The sequence below is a fragment of the Leptonychotes weddellii genome, chromosome X (genome assembly GCF_054177405.1).
Source record: "Leptonychotes weddellii isolate Sample4059 chromosome X, ASM5417740v2, whole genome shotgun sequence".
Classification (NCBI taxonomy): domain Eukaryota; kingdom Metazoa; phylum Chordata; class Mammalia; order Carnivora; family Phocidae; genus Leptonychotes; species Leptonychotes weddellii.
The window spans coordinates 47,061,666-47,085,380 of NC_138385.1; the positions used below are offsets into that span (position 1 = coordinate 47,061,666).

The 23,715-nt window shown below is 36.3% G+C and overlaps 1 protein-coding gene across 3 annotated transcripts in view; it reads left to right on the plus strand.

Annotated features, from left to right (window-relative positions):
• The window catches only part of CHM (CHM Rab escort protein), a 191,340-nt gene that overhangs the window by 14,600 nt on the left and 153,025 nt on the right, over nt 1-23,715 (plus strand). For all 3 annotated transcript variants that reach the window (XR_014141263.1, XM_081808560.1, XM_081808561.1), the window contains exon 2: nt 8,611-8,677. Coding sequence is in view for 2 of the 3 variants with exons in the window: in XM_081808560.1 (XP_081664686.1) it covers nt 8,611-8,677 (67 nt within the window). In the remaining variant the exon portion in view is untranslated. The remainder of the gene's footprint in view (nt 1-8,610; nt 8,678-23,715) is intronic.

Consider the following 23,715-nt stretch of genomic DNA (forward strand, 5'->3'; position numbering starts at 1 on the left):
CATTAAGAGAATTTGAGTTGATACATTTTTCTCTATGTAGGTAAAAACAGAATACTAAATCTCTGCTTTCCAAGAGATTATTTATTTGGTAGAGTCCCCAGCTTTCATTAGCTGTCCAAAATTTGGTATTAAGCTTTATTTTTAAAACTTTTTATTATGGAAAATTTCAAACATAAAAAAGTAGACTAAAATAACCCCCATGTACCAATCTCCCAGTTTCAACAGTTATCCATTTATGGACCATCTTGTGTTCTCTGTACCCCTCATCTTCTCATTTCACTATCCAGCCCTAAATTATTTTTAAGTAAATTCAGGATATAATATTCTATGTGTAACTATTTCAATATATATGTAAAAGATAAGGCCTCTCTTTTTTAAACATAATTTCAGTACATTTATGCCCTTGTTTGCATCTTCAGTTTTTCCTAAGGCATGTATCCATTGTGTTTCTTTGCTCTAGTGGTCTTTCTAGCTTAATTTTTATTTCTGAAATGATTTTTTCTTTAATTTCTTCTTGAGTTATTTTGCTCTTTTCAAATGTTACTATTCTCTAATCACACTTTGGAGTTTTTCTAATTTTGATTTATGTTCTTTCAGAGCTTCTATTATTTTCTTATATTTCTTTTTTTAGCTTCTATTACCATAGTTAGGTTATAGTTTTTTGTTTTTTTTTTTAAGATTTTATTTGTTTGTCAGAGAGATAGCACAAGCGGGGAGGGGGTGGAGCGGCAGGCAGAGGGAGAAGCAGACTTCCTGCCGAGCAGGGAGCCTGATGCTGGACTCAATCCTAGGACCCTGGGATCATGACCTGAGCTGAAGGCAGATGCCTAATCACTGAACCACCCAGGCGCCCCTAGGTTATAGTTTTTATCTAATTTGTGAGCATGTCTTTCTGGCATGCTTTATTTCATTGTCTCTTGGGTTATTATTTCACTCCTTTTTCCTGTATTTTTTTTTACCTGTACATTGCATAGGATTCAACTAAGATCCTTTTATGTTGCTCATTTTTAAGTGAAATTTTTCTGTGTGCTTTTAAATGGGGAGTGTGGGTCAGGATAGCTTTTCTAATGTCACTGTTCTAGATCTCTCTTTTTTTGTTTTCACAAAGTAATAAAAAAAAATGTAGCCTGAGATCTGGCTGTGTTACCCTCTCCTAGTTTTGTATGGAGCTTCTCTTTCCTTTGCCCCTATTTTTCCTGTTCTACTGACTTTGGATTAGATTCCCAAGTTACTCCTCAGTTCAGGGATATATCTATATGGAGAGTTTGCTTCATTAGTTTCCTAAGTTTATAGGGCCCACTCCACCTCCCACACCCCCCACCACTCTAGCACTCCCAGAGGTTCCTTTGCACTCATCCATAGGTTGGAGCCTGAAAAATTCCTCCCAGTTGCTGCTACTGTTCTCAAATGGCCTGCTAAGTTTCCAGTGAATGCTTAATAGCAATTTTGGGTTTCTTTGACTTTCAGGGCTGTCACAAATTTGTCTTCCCTTATTTTCTTATGGATTCTTTCTGATAACGTGTGGATCTTATAGCTATTGATGATTTGTAATGATCCACTTGTATTTTGGAGTTCATCATATTTTGTCACCTATCTTTGTTATAGATGTTGCCCCTAGGTGTTTGGTTTTGGTATTTTGGTTACACGGTCTGTCTTTATGGGAATCTTGGGGGAGATTTAACAACTTTGCTGCTAATGTCATCTTCCCAGAGTTCTGTTTTTATTTTTTAAAGTTCAAGTCATTTGCCCAAGAACAGAGGCCAAGTTGTTGATCACCTTTAAGATTCACCTTTGAGATCTTGTCACAAACCTTATGGGCCATTTATTTCAAGCCCTTCATTTTATCTATAAGGATATTTATAAGGAAGCTGAATTCCAAAGAGGTTAAATGATTTCCAACTATTTAGTATAAATCTGAAAACAAGAATCCAGTTTTCTGGATGTTCAGTTCAGTACTCTGAATATTGGAACAGTGTTCTTGTTGTTTAACACTCAGAGCTCATACTATATTGAATTTAAAAAAAATTAACATAAATTTTGTAAGTTAACATTTAATGGATAATATACTTTTGTAAAGTTCTAAAAATTACATAGATATTAATAACTATACTCTCCCATGAAGAAGAAATCCATAGATACTCCATTAGTACTTACTAATATGTTCAGTATTTCGTATGAGTCATAGTGAATTAAAATAGTTGTCAATTTAAGAACTATTTTTATCTGTACTTCTTGGTAGTTCCTTGGGCTCCTTCACTGGCACTTTTTTCTCTTTTTCAGGTAACTGCTAAAAAATAAAAGATATAAACTTTTAATTAGAATTTAATAGGAATAAACAAAACTACTTGAACCTGGGTTGAAATTCAATTTCCGTTTAATTATTAATGTCATTTATTTGAGTGGCTGCTCTGTGAGTTAAGCATGTGGTTTTACTTTTGCATTGCTCAGTTTAGTCAGTTCTGTACCTAATGTTGTTTGTGCTTTTTTATGATGGTGCAGAAGGTCTGTACATAGGGTTATGTAGTAAGGAATGTGGCTCTCTAAAAGCTTGTCATGCCCACAAATTTTTCCTTGCCAGTAAAGTAGTTCTATATTTTTTCCTAAAAAAAGTTATTCTTTATAAAAAATAGTTACAGTAAATTTTCTAGTTCTATGTAATTTTCTTTCCATTCTGGTCTTCACTGGTTATAAATAACACATGAAATGACTTTCAAGGTAGAAAGCAGGGATCCATTTTGAAATGCTCTATAAAATAAAGAGTGATTTATGGTTTCATATGATTTGGGCTGAAAGCACTTGGGCCTTGCCAGGTCATCAAAGTTCTGTCAGGAGAATCTATTATTTATTGTTCAATATGTTGGGAGTGGTGTAAGTATTTTATTTTATGTTTATCTTATGTAAGTATAGCATCAGGAAAAATCAATTCCAGACACTAATACAGTTTTAAGAATAGATCATAGATAACTAACTTAAATCTTATAGTTGTAAAAGATGAAGTTCAACATTAAGGACTTGGATTAAAAGGGGATTTTGAAAAATGAATGAATAATGGTTTCATTCCTATAAAATATTTTAGATAAGATTCTTGAAAATACTAATTTCATACATTTGGTTCTGATTTTAGCCTAACTCCTTCATTTGAGAATGAAACTTCTGTATCTTATCTAGACAGGTTTTAGAAAATTGCAGAAATCTGGGACTATACATGTTTGTGTATATGATCATGTAATGTTCCATAAGCCTTTAATGTATTTTTTCTAGCTGTCAACTTTATACGGAATCTCAACTGAAAAAGACATGAAGTAACAAACCTTAATTTCCCCCATTACAAACTTATGAAATGCTAATTTAATACTTAAAACTTGTGTGGTTTGATAAAAATGACTTGCTGGTAAAAGGTGTTTGTCTTGAATCAGAATTAGATATTTTTCCTACAATCTTTTCCAGAGTTATTTGATATGGCCTCACAAATGAATTTAATAACCATACTTAATAATATGGAATGTTTAAATAATACTAAGTGTTGGGTGAACTTCTTTAGTGAACATATAGAAAAAGCCTGTAATGTACATATAGAAAAGGCTAATGGACTTCTTTTCAAAAGCTTTTTAAGTTTTTACATCTTTGAAGATAACTTAAGTAAACAAGTGATTTTCTTTTTTTCCTCTTCAAATAACTAATCTTATTATTTTTTTTTTTTAAAGATTTTATTTGACAGAGAGAGAGTGACAGGGAGAGAGGGAACACAAGCAGGGGGAGTGGGAGAGTGAGAAGTAGGCTTCCTGCAGAGTAGGGAGCCCGATGTGGGGCTCGATCCCAGGACCCTGGGATCATGACCTGAGCTGAAGGCAGACGCTCAACGACTGAGCCACCCAGGTGCCCCATAACTAATCTTATTGAAGGGGTTAGAAGAGAAGGGAACAGAACCAGTATTTATTGAATGTCAGTGACATGCTAGGAGGCCCTGTGTAAGATGTTTTATATTACTTTGTACCTATTCCTCCCTACATTCCTGTGAGATATATTATTAGTCCCATATTGTAGTTGAAAACATTGTGCTTGTATATTTGTACTCACATATTTTACAGTGTGTTTCCAGTGTAATGCTTTGTGATTTGACCCTGATTTAGGTTATCTGTTTCTATCTCATGTCTGGCTTTTCCTTGTGGGAGAGACTATGTAATTCATTGTAAGCTTATATATGTTTTGTATAAAGGCCTCACAGGACATTGTGTGAATTTGAGTAATGATTCAGAAGTAGTTCACATTTTATGGTGCCAAATGTTAAAAAAAGGTTTCATTTTTAAATCAGTCAAGGGTTTAAATGCTATTAAAATTGAGCATATAAATATGAATTTAAACAAAACAAGCAGTTATTTTACTTACTTTGCTAAATTATCGATAAGACCAACAAGTTTAAATATGTTAACTTTTCCTATACAATAATTAAGAAAAAACCCCTGAAACTTAAAGCTCCAATTTTATACAAGTTCATCCTTCATGCTGTTACTAGAATTGTTTTTTTTTTCTGAAATACTGATTTCACCATGCTGTTCTGGCTAAAATCCTTTCAAGATTCCCTGTTGCTTACAGGTTCCAAGTTCAGACTCCAGTTTGGTTCCAGATACTCTTTTTTGAACATCACCTTTTGGTTCTCCCTTCACCCTTTGCCGGGAATACTCCCTTCCATTTTCCTTTTTTTTTTTCTTTCACCTTTTCCTTCTCTACTCTTCAGTTGTGTTAATTACAGATCTTGAAAGACGCAGCTAGTGTCCTCTGCTGTTTGGAGCTTTCAGTGACTGCTCCACAGAGGGAATGCATCTTTCCATTGTGTTCCTATAATAGTTTTAATTATTATTTTAATCCCTTTAAATTCTTTTTTTAAAGATTTTATTTATTTGTCAGAGAGAGAGAGAATGCACACAAGCAGGGGGAGCAGCAGGCAGAGCAGGCAGAGGGAGAAGCAGGCTCCCGCTGAGCAAGGAGCCTGATGCGGACTGGATCCTAGGACCCTGGGATCATGACCTGAGCTGAAGGCAGATGCTTAACTGACTGAGCCACCCAGGTGTCCCAATCCCTTTAAATTTTTATTTGTTAGACTCAGCTCTTTTAGGCTAGTAATTGTCTTAACCTTATCTTATTTTTTCTCACCACCTGTCAAAGTCTGCTTCATTCTTCTCTATCTTCCCTTTCCCCATTTTCTTTCTTTTTTTCTTTCCTTCAACAAATATTTATGGAAAATCTAATACATGCTTCCTCTGTTCAAGGAACTAACTCAGTGTTTATTAAATGGGTGGGAAGAAATATGAGATGTGGGGAGACATTACTAACTGTATTATTAGTCTGTTAATCATTCTAAGCATGAAGATAATAGGCCCTTGCCATTTAATGTAGAAACAGCCTATCAATTTCACAAACTAATGGGGAGTGTCTGGATAGAAGTATTAAGGGAAAACACAAATGATAGTTATTTTGGTGTTGTGTATTTGGACTCAAACCATGTTCAGTATTGAAATCTGTCCTTGGCTTTGCTTTGTCAGCCAGAGACATGACCTCTGACTGTTGATTGCAGCCATGGAAATAACCACATGCATATTTGCCTATCCAGAGTCAGAGCTAATAGAGCCAAATAGAAGAGTAATTTTGTTGTTGCTTGCCATTGGAGTTGGCATCTAGTAAAAGTAGATGTATGTTTGGAGTAGTATTTAGATGAAAATGTATTGCTTCTAAAGTATCTTGCTGAACAATAATAAAAGTAGGTAGTTTTTATAGAGCAAGTACCCTCCAACAACTTAATGGTCCTATGAGGTAAATGGCGGTATTCCCATTGATGGATGAAGAAACAAAAGCGCAGAGATGGCAAGTGACTTGTGTGAGGTCACATAGCTAGTTAAGCAGCAAAATTAAGATTCAAGCCTAGGTCTGTCTGATTGAGACCATACTCATTTCCTTATGCTGCTGTCCTTCCCTTGAATCCTCATTCTCAGACTCATGTCCAAGTTGAAGAGAGTGAATTTACCATGGTAATTGAATTTGAGATATCAAATTAATGAATTACTTGATCTTTGGCAAGTTATTTAATCTTTCTCATCCCATTTTCTCACATGGATAATAATGCCTGCCTCCCAGGATTATAATGAGGAATAAATGAGGTGATGTATATGAAAAGATACTGTGAACCATAAAGCCCTATACTAATGTTTGGTGGTATATTATTAATGCTGTCATTATTACATGCTTTAACATACTAATTCTACTTCCCAAATATTTCTTTCCTGTTGTCCTTTTTAACTGTGATGTTTGGCAGCTTTTAAAGTACCATAGTGACTGCGTTTCATTAATGAGAAAAGTTATTTCTTTAGGTGTAAAAAGTTCAGATAGTCTTAAGATAAAAGACATTAGAACAATACAGTTTTGACTGTTTGAAGAACTAAGTATGCTTAACTATTTAAAACTTTCAAAAAAAATAAAACTTTCTTTCTCCTAGTTCCTTCTACACCACAAATTCTTACTATGTTTTCTCTTTGAATTATCTGAAGTTAAAGTTGAAAGTTTATGATGGATTATTTCCAATAATTGATATTTAATGGCTGTCTTCAGTACATCGAGTCAGAACTTTGTTTTTGAACCAAACACTATACACCCACAGTAGTCACCACTGGAAAACTCTAGTTCTTCTGTGAATGCAGCTGGAGCTTGTGTTTAAGGTGGTTTTTAGCTAGATTGTGTCAATTGCTTCCATATGCCCGTTGCTTTTTACATAAGGAAGATAACTCTTCTCTTTTCTTGAAATCCTTGATGCTTAGTGTGTAGTTTAAATCCTTGACAAAAAAAAAAAAAATGTGCTGTTTCTTTTCTACTACATAAAAATCCAAGAGGATCAAGGTGCTTCATTATAGTGAAAGAGTCGGTGGTAGTACTACAGAATTGCACTAAACTTTCAAAACATGCTTTGTCTGACTGATATAAGTGATTCTTAATAGTTTCTACATATAAGTGATTCTTAATAGTTTCTACTGAAATGGTAGATTTTACAATAAAAAGTTATGGAACAGTCTTGAATGTATAATATAGTGTATTAACTGGTGAACATCTGAAATTTTTATGTTATGAAATCATTCTTTGGTAATTTGTGATTTTTTTTTTTTTGTTAGTACTTGTATATTTCCTTTATGATAACCCACTTTATGGTGTGGCTCGATTTGATTCCAGAACACTAATGTTCTTTTCAAACTGCTGTATTAACCAGAAAGTGAGATAATGTGTCTTGTAAATGGCCTCTTTTTTATTTTTTATTTTTATTTTTTTTAAAGATTTTATTTATTTATTTGAGACAGAGAGAATGAGAGACAGCATGAGAGGGAGGAGGGTCAGAGGGAGAAGCAGACTCCCTGCTGAGCAGGGAGCCCGATGCAGGACTCGATCCCAGGACTCCAGGATCATGACCTGAGCCGAAGGCAGTCGCTTAACCAGCTGAGCCACCCAGGCGCCCATGGCCTCTTTTTTAAAATAGGATTTTCTTCTTTGTTCGTTCATTCATTCATTCATTCATTCATTTAGACAACAGTTACATTATTTTTCAGTTGTACAACATAGTGATTCAACTTCTCTCTACATTATGCCATGGTCACCAAAAGTATAGCTACCATCTGTCATCATACAGTGCTATTAAAATATCATTGATTATATTCCTTATGCTGTACCTTTTATTCCTGTGACTTACTTCATAACTGGAAGCCTGTGTCTTCCATTCTCTTTCACACCTTTTGCTCGTGCCCCCCTCCACTCCCCTCTGGCAATCATCAATTTGTTCTCTGTATTTGTAGGTCTGATTCTGCTTTTTGTTTGTTTATTCATTTGTTTTTTTAGATTCTACATATAAGTGTATTCATACGGTATTTCTCTTTCTCTGTCTCACTGATTTCGCCTAACATAATGCCCTCTAGGCTCATCGATGTTGTTGCATATGGCGTGATCTCATCCTTTTTTTATGGCTGTGTGATAGTCCATTGAATTACTGCCTCTGTTCTCTTCTAGGCGTTTTATGGTTTCAGGTCTCAATAAATGGCCTCTTTTTGAACTACCTAACCTATTGCTTAAACTGAAAAATGTATGCCATTCCCCCTCATAGGCACTGGATGGCTTTGGAGTTAGATTTGGATTCAAATTTCAACAATAGGAAAAAATTAATTAAAGCATTGGGCAACAAATTAACATATTTGCCCCTCAGTATTTCATTTCTGTGCTGATGATGCTTCACTGTCAGTGCAGTTTGGAAAATGAGATGAGCTAGTATGTGAACATAGCTACTAAATAACAAAGTGCTATATGAATAATATTTTGAAAGTTGCTCATTTATGGAAATTTGCATATAAAAAGATTTTACGTGCTTGATTTAAAAAAAATCTCCACATAATAAAATTTTAGGGTAAGTAGTGTACATTTAACAAATATCCGATGATATAAATGTTAGAAGTTTGAATACAAGGATGAACCTCCTTTGATAAACTTTTATATGCAGTGATGGCATGCATGAACTATTTGTGTAAGATTTCTATATATATATATATTTTTCTACATTCTGAGTGATATAGGTGTGTGTTTTTATAGGTTTGCCTGAATCCATCATTGCAGCTGCATGTTCAAGAAGTGGCCAGAGGGTTCTGCATGTTGATTCGTAAGTTTATCAATGGTAACATTTAATACTTCCTAAATATCTCTGCGCAGAATTTCAATTTAAATACACACGCATGTGTGTATATATGTGTCTATATATGTCATGTATAAGCTAAGTTAGAAAAATGATTGGAATTGTTTAATTTTCACCAAAATATGTGAAACATATAAAATAGAAGTTTTAGAATTCTAGTCTGTGAAATAGTGATCTTTTTCTTTGAGAATTAACCAAATGTAGGATAATTTTTTCTCATGAGTGATTTTGTTTTTTTAAGTGATAAATAATTATGTAAAAAACCTGGAAACCTCACACTTGCTTTTTTTCTTACATAACTGTGAGGGTGTATACAACCTGTGTGTACTATTGTATTTTGGGCTTCACATTTTCTTTCTTATTAAGTATATTTGACATACGATATTATCTTAGTTTCAGGTGTATGACATAAATAATGGGACACTTAAATACAGTGGGAAATATCACCACAATAAGTCTAGTTACTGTCTGTCACCAAAATTAAAACATTTGTATTTTCTTATGATGGGAACGTTTAAGATTTACTTTCTTAGTCTTTCAAATTTGCAGTACATTACTGACTGTTGTCACCGTGCTGTATATTACGTCCTCATGACTTATTTCATAATTGGAAATTTGAGCCTCTTGATCCCCTTAACTTATGTTATACACCTCCCAAACCTCCACCCCTTGGCAACCAATAATCTGTTCTTTGTATCTATGAGATTGGTTTTGTTTTGTTTCGTTTCTTTTATAGATTCTACATTTAAGTGAACTCATAAGGTATTTTACCTTTCTCTGATTATTTCATTCATTTATTTATTTTTATTTAAATTCAATTAGCCAACGTATAGTACATAATTAGTTTCAGATGTAGTGTTCAATAATTTATCAGTTGCATATAACATCCAGTGCTCATCACATCATGTGCCCTCCTTAATGCCCATCACCCAGTTGCCCCATCCCCCCACCCACCTCCCCTCCAGCAATCCTCAGTTTGTTTCCTGCAGTTAAGAGTCTCTCATGATTTGTCTCCCTCTCTGATGACTTCCCATTCAGTTTTCCCTCCCTTCCCCTATGATCCTCTGGGCTGTTTCTTATATTCCACATATGAATGAAACCATATGATAATTGTCTTTCTCTGATTGACTTATTTCACTTAACATAATGCCCTCCAGTTCCATCCACAACAATGTAAATGGTAAGTATTCATCCTTTCTGGTGGCTGAGCAATATTCCTTTGTATATATATACCACATCTTCTTTATCCATTCATCTGTTGATGGACATCTGGTCTCTTTTCACAGTTTGGCTAATGTGGACATTACTGCTGTGAACATTGGGGTGCAGGTGCCCCTTCGGATCACTACATTTGTGTATTTGGGGTAAATACCTAGTAGTGCAATTGCTGGGTCATAGGGTCGCTCTATTTTTAATGTCTTGAGGAACCTCCATTTTCCAGAGTGGTTGTACCAGCTTGCATTCCCACCAACAGCATAAGAGGGTTCCCCTTTTTCTACATCCTTGCCAACATTTGTTGTTACCTGTCTTGTTAATTTTAGCCTTTGGACTGGTGTGAGGTGTTATCTCATTGTGGTTTTGATTTGTATTTCCTTGATCCCGAGTGATGTTGAGCAATTTTTCATGTCTGTTGGCCATTTGTATGTCTCCTTTGGAGAAGTGTCTGTTTATGTCTTCTGCCCATTTTTGACTGGATTATTTGTTTTTGGGGGGTTGAGTTTGAGAAGTTCTTTATAGATCTTGGATACTAGCCCTTTCTCTAATATGTCATTTTCAAATATCTTCTCCCATTCCGTGGGTTGCGTCTTAGTTTTGTTGACTGTTTCCTTTGCTGTGCAGAAGCTTTTTATCTTGATGAAGTCCCAATAGTTCATTTGTGCTTTTGTTTCCCTTGCCTTTGGAGACGTGTTTAGCAGGAAGTTACTATGGCTGAGGTCAAAGAGGTTGCTGCCTGTGTTCTCTAGGATTTTGATGTATTTCTGTCTCACATTTATGTCTTTCATCCATTTTGAGTTTATCTTTGTGTATGGTATAAGAAAGTGATCCAGTTTCATTCTTCTACATGTGGCTGTCCAACTATCCCAGCACTATTTCTTGAAAGGACTGTCCTTTTCCATTGCATAATCTTTCCTGCTTTGTCAAAGATTAATTGACCATAGAATTGAGGGTTCAGGGGGGCCTGGGTGCCTCAGTCACTTAAGCATCTGCCTTAGGCTCAGGTCATGATTTTGGGATCCTGGGATTGAACCCCACATCAGGAGCCTGCTTCTCCCTCTTCCCTCTGTCCCTCCTCCCTGCTTATACTCTCTCTCTCTCAAACAAATAAATAAAATATTTTTAAAAAATAGAATTGAAATAAATAAAATCTTAAAAAAAAAAAATAGAATTGAGGGTCCATTTCTGGAGTCTCTGTTCTGTTCCATTGATCTGTGTGTCTGTTTTTGTGCCAGTACCATACTGTCCTTTTTTTTTTTTTAAGATTTTATTTATTTATTTGACAGAGAGAGACATAACGAGAGAGGGAACACAAGCCGGGGGAGTGGGAGAGGGAGAAGCAGGCTTCCCGTGGAACAGGGAGCCTGATGCAGGGCTCGATCCCAGGACCCTGGGATCATGATCTGAGCCGAAGGCAGACGCTTAACTAACTGAGCCACCCAGGCACCCCAGTACCATACTGTCTTGATGATTACAGCTTTGTAATATAGCTTGAAGTGTGGCATTGTGATGCCACCAGCTTTGGTTTTCTTTTTCAACATTCCTCTGGCTATTCTGGGTCTTTTCTGGTTCCATACAAATTTTAGGATTATTTGTTCCAGCTCTGAAAAAATGTTGATGGTATTTTGATAGGGATTGCAATGAATGTGTAGATTGCTCTGGGTAGTATAGACATTTTAACAATATTTATTCTTCCAATCCCCACGAATGGAATATTTTTCCATTTTTTTGTGTCTTCCTCAAATACTTTCATAAGTTTTCTGTAGTTTTTCAGTGTACAGAACCTTTACCTTTTTGATTAGGTTTTTATTTCTAGGTATCTTACGGTTTTTGGTGTAGTTATACATGGGATCGATTCCTTAATTTCTCTTTCTTCTGTCTCATAGTTAGCATAGAGAAATGCAACTGATTTCTGTGCGTTGATTTTATATCCTGCCATGTTGCTGAATTCCTGTATGAATTCTAGCAATTTGGGGGTGGAGTCTTTTGGGGTTTTCCACATAAAGTATCATGTCATTTATGACATGAGTATGACTTCTTTGCCAATTTGAATACCTTTTATTTCTTTTTGTTGTCTGATTGCTGTTGCTAGGACTTCTAGTACTATGTTGAACAATAGTGGTGAGAGTGGGCCTCCCTGACATGTTCCTGACGTTAGGGGAAAAGCTCTCAGGTTTTCCCCATTGAGAATGATATTGGCTGTGAGCTTTTCATAGATGGCTTTTAAGATACTGAGGTGTGTTCCCTCTCTCCCTACACTGTGGAGAGTTTTAATCAAGAAAGGATGCTGTATTTTGTCAGATGTTTTTTCTGCATCAGTTGAGAGGATCACATATGGTCTTGTCCTTTCTTAATGTGATATATCATGTTGATTTGGGAATGTTGAACCACTCTTGCAGCCCAGGAATAAATTTCACTTGGTGGTGGTGAATAATCCTTTTAATGTACTGTTGGATCCTATTGGTTAGTATCTTCGTGAGAGTTTTGGCCATGTTCATCAGGGATATTGGTCTGTAATTCTCCTTTTTGATGGGGTCTTTGTCTGGTTTTGGGATCAAGGTAATGCTGGCCCCATAGAACGAGTTTGGAAGTTTTCCTTCTATTTGTTTTTTTGAAACAGCTTCAGAAGAATAGGTTTTATTTCTTCTTGAAATGTTTGTAGAATTCCCCTGGGAAGCCATCTGGCCCAGGACTCTTGTTTGTTGGGCGATTTTTAATTACTGCTTCAGTTTCCTTGCCGGTTATGGGTCTGTTCAGGTTTTCCTTTTCTTTCTGTTTTTAGTTTTTGTAGTTTATAAATTTCAATTTTAGTAGTTTATATGTTTCCAGGAATGCATCCATTTCTTCCAGATTGCCTAATTTGTTGGTGTAGAGTTACTCATAACATGTTCTTAAAATTGTTTGCATTTCCTTGGTATTGGTCGTGATCTCTTTCATTCATGATTTATTTAATTTGGGTCTTTTTTCTTTTTGATAATTCTGGGTAGGGGTTTATTGATCTTATTCTTTCAAAGAACTAGCTTCTAGTTTTGTTCATCTGTTCCTTTCTTTTGGTTTCTATTTCACTGATTTCTGCTCTAATCTTTATTATTTGTCTCCTGCTTGGTTTAGGCTTTATTTGCTATTCTTTCTTCAGTTTCTTTAGGTTTAAGGTGAGCTTGTGTATTTGAGACTTCTCTAATTTTTTGAGAAAGTCTTGTATTGCTATGCACTTACCTCTTAGGACCACCTTTACTGTATCCCAAAGGTTTTGAACAGTTGTGTTTTCATTTTCATTTGTTTCTGTGAATTTTTTTTTAATTCTTCTTTAATTTACTGGTTGACCCATTCATTCTTTAGTAGGATGCTCTTTAACCTCCAAGTGTTTGAGTTCCTTCCAAATTTCCTCTTGTGATTGAGTTCAAGTTTCAAAGCACTGTAGTTTCAAAATATGCAGGGCATAATCCCCATTCTTTTGGTACCAGTTGAGACCTGATTTGTGACCCAGTATGTGATCTATTCTGGAGAATGTTCCATGTGCACTCAAGAAGAATGTGTATTCTTTTGCTTTAGGATGAAATGCTCTGTATATATCTGTGAAGTCCATCTGGTCCTCTGTGTCATTCAATGTCCTTTTTTCCTGGTTGATCTTCTGCTTAGGTGATCTGTCCACTGCTGTGAGTGTGGTATTGAATTCCCCTACTAGTATTGTGTTATTACCAATGTGTTTCTTTAATGTGGTTATTAATTGGTTGATATAATTGGCTGCTCCCAAGTTAGGAGCATAAACATTTATAAATGTTAGATCTTCTTTTGGGTAGACCTTTTAATTTTAAGTATGATATAGTGTCCTTCATCCCTTACTACAGTCTTTGGTTTACAAGCAAATTTGTCTTCTATGAGGATTGGTAACCTCCCAGCTATGTCAAAACAGTGTGATCTACTTGGTCCTGGGTGTATTTTGGTCTGTTTGAAGAGACTAAATCCCCAAATTGAAAAGAAACCTAAAGTTATATATATATACACAAAAATAGAATTTAATACAGTGAATGGAAGCCAAAAAAAAAAAATATATCTATAAAATGTAAATGTAGAAAATGAAAGTTAAAAAAAAGACTTAAAAACAAAGAGTTAAAATAAGAAACTTGTTGAAAAGGAAAAAAAAGAAATAAAAGGAAAATTTTATACTGAAAGATAAACGAATCATGAGAAAAACCCTTGAATTCTGTACACTCTTTTCCTCTAGCACTGGAGTTATGCAGTCCTGTGTGCTCCTTAAACTTGGTGTTTGCCGCTTGTTCCAGCTGGTCTCCTGGGGGAGGGTCCTGCTGCTCTTATTCTCAGGTGTCTTTGCCTGGGTTGAGTTGGGGGTGGAGGCTGCCCAGTGTAAGCTGCTTGGGGTTGCTCTATGTGGCTTTTGTTCCCTGAAGGCTTTCTGTGCCCTTGTAGAGAATAAAAATAAAAATGGTCACATCCTGATCTCCAGCCCTGGAACTGAAGGGTCACAGCCCCCTCTCTTCAGTAAACCCTCGGGTATTAAGCAGTCTTCTCTTTTGTGTGTGCCAAACTGTGCAGACTCCTGCGGTGCACGCTGGCATAGATCCTCAACAGAAAGGCGGAGGGTCATTGCCTTTCTGCTCTTTGCAGGGTCCCCGCATGGAGAGTGGTCCCCAATGGTGCCTACACTGGTGCCGCCCCTCTTGGGGGAAGGTGGAGAGTCACTGCGTATCTGCCCTTTGAAGGGCCCCACACGAGAGTGGTGCCACCATCGTGCTGCCATTAGTGGTTTATGGCAAACTGAGCTGAGAGCCTCCTCCGGTCTTCTTGACCATAACCAGTTCCCCCAATTCAGTGCTTGGGAACTCTGCTGGCTCAGGAACCCCCATTCTTTCTGTGATCTGGGAATCCTGAGACCCCACTGTTCCATCTAGGATTCTGCCCTGCTTTGCCACCTGAGCACCTTTCAGGTAGGGACATCTCTCACTGGAGCTGACTTCTAAAGGTTCGATTTTGTGCTTCAGGGCTATATTACTTTCTGGTAGCTGGCTTACAGAGGTTCCCTCCCCCTGCCTTTTATCTTCGGATATATCCCCCTCAGATTCACTTCTCCTCATCTCCTGCCTTGCAAAAAGTGGTTGCTTTTCTATTTGTAGAATTCCAGCAATTCTTTTCTTCGATCTCAGGTTGAATTCACAGGTGTTCAGAATGATTTGATGATACCCAGCTCAATTCAAGGGCAGATGAACCGAGGTCCCCTACTCTTCTTCCATCTTGCCTCCCTTTCCTATGACTTATTTCAGTTAGCATAATACCCTCAAGTTCATCCGTGTGGTCTCAAATGGCAAGATTTCATTCTTTTTTATGGCTGAGTAGTATTCGTGTGTGTGTGTGTGTGTGTGTATGTATATGTATGTGTATAAATATTTATCCATTCATCTATCAGTGTGTACTTAGGTTTTCTCCATATCCTGGCTTTTGTAAATAATGCTGCAGTTAACATAGGAGTACATATAGATTTTTTGAATTAGTGTATTATTTAGATAAATACCTAGAAGTGGAATTGCTAGATCATATGGTGGTTCTATTTTTAATATTTGGAGGAAACTCCATACTGTTTCCCCTAGAGGCTGCACCAGTTAACATTCCCACCAGCAGTGCATGAGGGTTCCCTGTTGCTTATCCTCACCAACACTTGTTATTTCTTGATTTAATTTTTTTTTATTTTACTGTTACTAAAACTTTAATTCCAGTATGGCTAACAGAGTTACTAGGTTCAAATGTACAATACAGTGATTCAAAAATACTGTATATTACTCAGCGCTCATCAAGATAAGTGTACTCTTCATCCCCTTCACCTATTTCACCCATCACGCCACTATCTCCCCTCTGGTAGCCGTTTATTCTCTGTAGTTGAGTCTGTTTTTTTTTATTTGTCCCTCTTTTTCTTTGTTCATTTGTTTTGTTTCTTAAATTCCACATATGAGTAAAATCATATGGTATTTGTCTTTGATTTCACACAGCATTATACTCTCTAGATCCATCCATGTTGTTGCAAATAGCAAGATTTTATTCTTTTTTATAGCTAATATTTCATTATACACACACTATACCTTCTTGATCCATTCATATGTATATGGGCACTTTGGCTGCTTACATAATTCGGCTATTGTAAATAATGCTGCAGTAAACAAGGGTGCATATATCTTTTCAGATTAGTGTTTTTGTATTCTTTGGGCAAATATCCAGTAGTGGAATTCCCGGATTATATGGTAATTCTCTTTTAATTTTTTGTGGAACTTTCATGCTGTTTTCCACAGTGGCTGAACCAGTTTGCATTCCCACCAACAGTGCATGAGGGTTCCTTTTTCTTCATATCCTTATGACCACTTGTTTCTTGTGTTTTTGATTTTAGTGATTTTGACAGGTGTGAGGTGATCTCTCATTGTAGTTTTGATTTGCATTTCCCTGATGATGAGTGATGTTGAGCATCTTTTCATGTGTTTGTTGGACGATTTAGATGTCTTCTTTGGAGAAATGTCTGTTCATGTCTTCTGACCATTTTTTAATTGGGTTAATTGTTTTTTTTTTTTTAAGTTAAATTGTATAAGTTCTTTATATATTTTGGATACTAACCCTTTATCAGATAAGTCATTTGCAAATATCTTCTCCCATTTTGTAGGTTGCCTTTTAGTGCTTTTGTTTACTTTGCTCCACGGAACCGTTTTTCGTTTGATGTAGTCCCAATCGTTTATTTTTGCTTTTGTTTCCCTTGCTGGAGGAGACCTATCTACAAAGATGCTGCTACAGCTGATGTCAGAGAAATTACTGCCTGAGCCCTCTTCTAGAATTTTTATGGTTTCAGGTCTCACATTTATGTCTTTAATCCATTTTGAGTTTATTTTTGTATATGGTGTAAGAAAATGGTCCTGTTTCATTCTTTTTCATGTAGTTGTTCGGTTTTCCCAACACCATTTGTTAAAGAAGACTGTCTTTTCCCCATTCAGTATTCTTAACTGCTTTGTCGAAGGTTGACAATATAATCATGGGTTTATTTCTGGATTTTATATTCTGTTCCATTGATCCTATGTGTCTATTATTATGCCAGTACTGTACTATTTTGATTAGTACAGCTTTGTAGTATATCTTGAAACTGTGATTGTAATACCTCCAGTTTTACTCTTTTTGAAGATTGCTGTCGCTATTTGGTGTCTTTTGTGGCTCCATATAAATTTTAGGTTTGTTTGTTCTAGTTCTGTGAAAAATGTTGGTATTTTGATAGGGATTGCATTAAATATGTAGATTCCTTTGGGTAGTATGAACATTTTAATGATATTTGTTCTTCTGTGAGCATGGAATATCTTTCCATTTGTTTGTATTGTCTTCAGTTTCTTTCATCAGTGTTTTACAGTTTTTAGACTACAGATCTTCCACCTCCTTGACTAAGTCTATTCCTAGGTATTTTACTATTTTTGGTGAAAGTGTAGATGGGATTGTTTTCTTAATTTCTCTTTCTTCTACTTCATTATTAGTGTACAGAATGCAATGGGTTTCTGTATATCAACTTTGTATCCTACAATCTTAACTGAATTCATTTATCAGTTCTAGTAGTTTTTTGGTGGAGCCTTTAGGGTTTTCTGTATGTAGTATTACGTCATCTGCAAAGAGTGAAAGATTTGCTTCTTCTCGATTTGGATGCCTTTTATTTCTTTTTGTTGTGGGATTGCTGTGGCTAGGACTTCCAGTACTATGTTAAATAAATGTGGTGTGAGTGGACATCCTTGTCTCATTCCTAACCTTAGGGGAAAAACTTTCAGCTTCATCAGGATGATGTTAACTGTGGGTTTTTCATATCTGGCCTTTAATGTGTTGAAGTATGTTCCCTCTAAACCTACTTTTTTGAGGTTTTTCATTGTGAATGTAAGTTGTACTTTGTCAAATGCTTTTTCTGCATCCGTTGAAATGATCATATGGTTTTTATCATTACTCTTATTGATGTGTTATATCATGTTGATTGATTTGTAAATATTGTACCATCCTTATATCCTTGGAACCAATCCCATTTGATTGTGATGAATGTTTTTTTTTAATGTATTGTTGGATTCGGTTTAGTAATATTGAGAATTTTTCCATCTATATTCATCAAAGTTATTAGCCTGTATTTCTCTTTTTCGTGGTGTCTTTATCTTGTTTTGGGTTCAGGGTGATGCTGGCCTCATAGAATGAATTTGGAAGCTTTCCTTCCTCTTAAATTTTTGGAAAAGTTGAGAAGAATAGGTATTAATCTTTAAGTGTTGGTAGAATTCACCTGTGAAGCCATGTAAGCCTGGACTTCTGTTTGTTGGAGGAGTTCTTTGATTACTGATTCAATTTCTTTGATGGTAATCTGTTCAAATTTTCTATTTCTTCCTGATTCAGTTTTGGGAGATTATATGTTTCTTTGTATTTATCAATTTCTTCTAGGTTGTCCAATTTGTTGGCATATAATTTTTCATAATGTTCTCATAATTCTTTGTATTTCTCTGGTGTTGGTTATTTCTGTTCTTTCATTTCTGATTTTCTTCATTTGAGTCCTCTCTTTTTGATGAATCTAGCTAAATATCAGTTTTGTTGATCTTTTCAGAGAACCAGTTTCCGCTTTCATTGATGTGTTTTATTCTGTTTTTAGTTTCTGTTTTATTTCTGCTCTAATGTTTATTATTTCCTTCCTTCTTCTGGTTTTGGGTTTTGTTTGTTGTTCTTTTTCTAGCTCCTTTAGGTGTAAGGTTAAGTTGTTTGAGATTTTTCTTGCTTCCTGAGGAAGGCTTGTACTACTACAAACTTACCTCTTAGAATAGCTTTTGCTGCCTCCCAAAGAGGTTATATTGTTGTGTTTTCACTTTCATTTGTCTCCATTTATTTTTCGATTTCTTGGTTGACCCATTCATTGTGTCATAGCATTGTTTATTCTCCATGTATTTGTGCTCTTTCCAGATTTTTTCTTGTAGCTGATTTCTAGTTTCACAATGTTGTGGTCAGAAAAGATGCATGGTATGACTTCCATTTTTTTCTCAATTTGTTGAGATTTGTTTTGTGGCCTAATATGTGATCTGTTCTGGAGAATGTACCATGTGTACTTGTAAAGAATGTGTTCTAGTTTTTTTAGGATTGTTCTGAGTATATCTGTTAAATCCATCTCCTGCATTGTGTCATTCAAAGCCACTATTTCCCTTTTGATTTTGTTTGAATTATCTGTCCATTGTTGTAAGTGGGATGGTAAGTCCCCTCTGTTATTAATTAATTGATTGATTGATTAATTCCTTTATGTTTATTACTAGCTGCTTTATGTATTTTGGTCCTTACATGTTGGGTCCATGAATATTTACTTACAATTATTATATTTTCTTGTTGGAATGTTTCCCTTATGATTATATAGTGTTCTTGTCTCTTGTTAGTCTTTGTTTTAAAGTCAATTTTGTCAGAAGTGTTGCTAGCCCAGCTTTTTTTCACATCTATTTGCATGACGAATGCTTCTCCATCCCTTCACTTTCAATCTGAATGTGTCACTGGGTAGGAAATGAGTTTCTTGTTGGGAGCAAAAAGATTTTTTAAATCCATTTTGTCACCCTATGACTTTTGACTGGAGCATTTAGTCCTTTTACATTCAAGATAATTATTGATAGGGATGTGTTTATTGCCATTTTGTTATTCGTTTTATGGTTGTTTTTGTAGTTCTTCTCTGTTCCTTTCTTTGCTCTCTTCTGTCACGGTTAGTTGGCTTTCTTTAGTAATATATTTGGAATCCTTTCTTTTTATTTTTTGTATATCACTGATTTTTGATTTGTGGTTACCATTCTGTTTGTATAGACCATCTTATACATATGGCAGTCTGTAAGTTGATTATGGTGTAAGGTTGAATTCAATGTTTACTCCTTTACCCCCTAATATTTTAGGTATATGTTATCATACTTTACATCCTTTTACTTTGTGCATCTCTTGACTGATTTTTATCCTTCTACTTTGTGCATCTCTTGACTGATTTTTATAGGGATACTTAATTTTATTGCTTTTATTCTTCCTATTTTTCTTACTCCTGCTTATGGTCTTTCTTTTCCACTCAGAGTCCCTTGTAACATTTCTTGTATGGCTGGTTTAGCAGTCATTAATTCCCGTAACTTTTGCTTGTCTGCGAAACTCAAAGCTCCTTCTGTTCCGAATGATAGCCTTGCTGGATAGAGTTTTCTTGGCTCCAGGTTTTTTTTCTTTCAGTATCTTGAATATATCATGCCATTCTTGTAAGGCTTGTCAAGTTTCTGCTGAAGAAAATCAGCTGATAGTCTTATGGAGTTTCCCTTATGTTCAGCTGTTTTCTTTTGCTGCTTTTAAAATTCTCTGTATCACCACTGCTTTTTGCCATTTTCATTACTACATGTCTTGGTGTGGACCTCTTTTGTTGACTTTTCCGGGGGGAACCTTTATGCCTTCTTGATCTGGCTTTCCATTTCTCCAGATTCAGAAAGTTTTAGCTATTATTTTTTTTCAAATAGATTTTCTGTCCTCTTTTCTCTCTTCTCCTCAGATCCCTATAATGCAAATGTTATTACGCTTGATGATGTTACTGAATTCCAAAATGTGTTTTCATTTTTTATTTTTTTTTTTTGTCTCTCCTGTTCAGTTTGAATACTTTCCATTACTCTGTTCTCCAGGTAGCTGATTCGTTTTTCTGCTTTTTCTAGTCTATTTATTCCCTGTAGTGTATTTTTACTTTCAGTTATTGAGTTCTTCATTTCTGATTGGTTCTTTTCTGTGTTTTTGAGCCCGATGTGGGGCTCGATCCCATAAACCTGTGATCATGATCTGAGCTGAAATCAAGTGTCAGACGCTTAACTGACAGCCACCCAGATGCCCCATTTTCTATCCCATTGTTAAGGGTTTCACAGAGGTCCTCCACTCTTCTCATGTCTAGTGCATATCTTTATGACCATTATGTTAAATCCTTTATCATGCATTTTATTTATATCTGTTTCATTTAGCTCTCTTTGCTGTGATTGTCCTCTTCTTTCCTTTGGGCATTTTCCTCTGTCTTCTCATTTTGTATTAATTCTTTGTGTCTATTTCTGTGTGTTAGGAAAGTCAGCTACATCTCCTTCTCTTGAAAGTAGTGGCTTAATCTAGAAGAGATTCTTCAGTGCTCTGCAGTGTAATGTCCCTTGAGAAAAGACATCAGCCATCTCTGATGGCTCTGTCTGTCTTTTATGAGCAGGATTTGGTCCCTGTGTTGTTGGTGGGCCAGTCTTGGGCTCCTTTGGGCTTGAGTTGAGTCAGACCATGTGTTTGCCAAAGATCCAGTAGCACCAAACTGCTGGGTAGTTGCGCTGTGTTGTCCCCTGAGAAGCTTTCACTGGTGGTTGGGGCCTGCAGTGAGAGCAGCTTTTTGCCCACAGCTCACTGCTGGGGCTGTAGTCGGAGTGTTGTGTATCATTATCTTCCCCTCTGCCCAAGGTAAAAGTCACTCTGAAGCTGTGCTGGTCCCTGTCGGGGCTACTTATACCTTGCCAGACTTGTGGCACTGCTTTGGATGGGCCCTGGTGTGTCTGAGGAGAATACAGGGGTGGGGCTTGCTGTTTGCTTGTTAGGTAGTGGGTGTTGGCACTGTGCTTGTTCCTGCAATTGTTCACATATCTAGGCTGGGGTCAGGGGAGGGAAATGGTGCCTGCCAGCTTGTATCTGGAGAAGTCTCCCAGTGATCCTTGCCCGGCCAGCACAGGCTCTGAAATTAGTAAATAAATCTTCTCATATACCCCGGGCCTTTTTCAAACTGCTGCTTCTGTACTGTATTTTCACAGGGCTGTTTGTTGTGCAGTCTCTTTAAGGGTAGGGATCTAGTTTCTAATAGCCTTCAATGCTCTCCCAGAACCCAGCCTGCTGATTTTTAAAGTTCCTGGTGTGAAGCCCTGTTAATTGTAAGAACTTGCAGAATTATGTCCCTCTGGTTTTTCAAAGCCAAATGTTTCAGGGATTCATCTTCCCCGTGAGGTTTCCCTTTGCCTGGGGTGTCCTGGTGTGAGGGTCTGTTTCGTTCCCTTTCTGTGCCCACACCCTCTCTCCTCCCTTGGACAGCCCCCTCCCCCAGGTTCCTTTAGTTCTGGACCACTTCTCTGCCCTGCCTACCCTCTTCAGTATGGCCCCTTCTCTACATTTATCTGAAGAGTGTCTGTTCTGCCCAGTCTTCAGGTCATTTTCTAGGTTATTTATACTGATATGGGTGTTATCTGTGGGATGAGGTGAGCTTAGGATCTTCTTTGCTATTTTCCCCAGAAGTGCCTCTTGAATTTTTTTTAAGATTCTATTTATTTATTCATGAGAGACAGAGAGGGAGAGAGGGAGGCAGAGGGAGAAGCAGGCTCCCCAAGGGGCAGGGAGCCTGATGCGGGACTCGATCCCAGGACACTGGGATCACGACCTGAGCCGACGGCAGACGCTTAACCGTCTGAGCCACCCAGGTGCCCCTTGAATTTTTGTTAATAGGCATTCTGATGGGTATGAGGTAGTATCTCATAGTGGTTCTGATTTGCATTTCCCTAATGATTACTGATATTGAGCTTCTTTGTATGTGCCTGTTAGCCATCTGTATGTCTTTGGAAAAATGTCTGTTCACATATTCTGCCCATTTTTTAATTGGGTTGTTATTTTTGTGTTGATTTGTATGAATTCTTTGTATATTTTGGATATTATCCCTTTATTGGATATACTTTTGTAAATGTCTTCGCTTTCAATAGATTACCTTTTTATTTTGTTGATGATTTATTTCACCGTGCATAAGCTTTTCTGTTTAATGTGGATCCATTTGTTTATTTGCTTTTGTTGCTATTACCTTTGGAATCAGATCTAAAAAACATATTGTCAAGACTGAAGTCAAATTACTGTCTATATTTTCTTCTAGTTTTATGTTTTATGGCTTTACATTCAAGTCTTTAATCCACTTTGAGTTAATTTTTGTGTATGGTGTAAGGTAGTGGTCTGGTTTTATTCTTTTTCATGTGGCTGTCCAGTTTTCCCAGCACCATTTATTGAAGAGACTGTCCTTTCCTCATTCTGTATTCTTGCCTCATTTATTGTAAGTGAAATGACCATGTATGCATTCATTGGTTTATTTCTGGGCTTTTTCTTCTGTTCCCTTGATCTTTGTGTCTGTTTTTATGCCAATATTATACTGTTTTGATTACAGTAGCTTTGTAATGTAGTTTGAAATTAGGGAGAATGATCCCTCCAGCTTTTTTTTTTTTTTTTTCCTCTCAAGTTTGCTTTGGCTATTCGGGGTCTTTTGAGGTTCCATACAAATTTTAGGATTGTCCTATTTCTGTGAAAATTCCATTTGAATTTTGATAGAGATTTCACTGAATTTGTGATGGCTTTGAGTGTTATGGACATTTAACAATATTAATTTTTCCAGTCTGTGAGAATGGAATATCTTTGTATTTGTCTCTTCTTCAATTTTTTAAATCAGTGTCTTCTGGTTTTCCGTTTACAGATTTTTCACCTCCTTCATTTAATTTATTCCTAGGTATTCTGTTATGTTGTGATTGTCAGTGGGATTGTTTTCTTGATTTCTTTCTGATAGTTTGTTGTTAGTGTATAAAAATGCAACATATTTTTGTATATTGATTTTGTATTCTGCACCTCTACTGACTTCTTTTATTAGGGTTAAAAGTTTTTTGGTGGAGTCTTTAGGGTTTTCTATATATAATATCATGTCATGTGCAAATAGTGACCATTTTTCTTCTTCTTTTCCAATTTGTATGCCCTTTTTTCATGCCTAATTCCTCTGGCTGGGA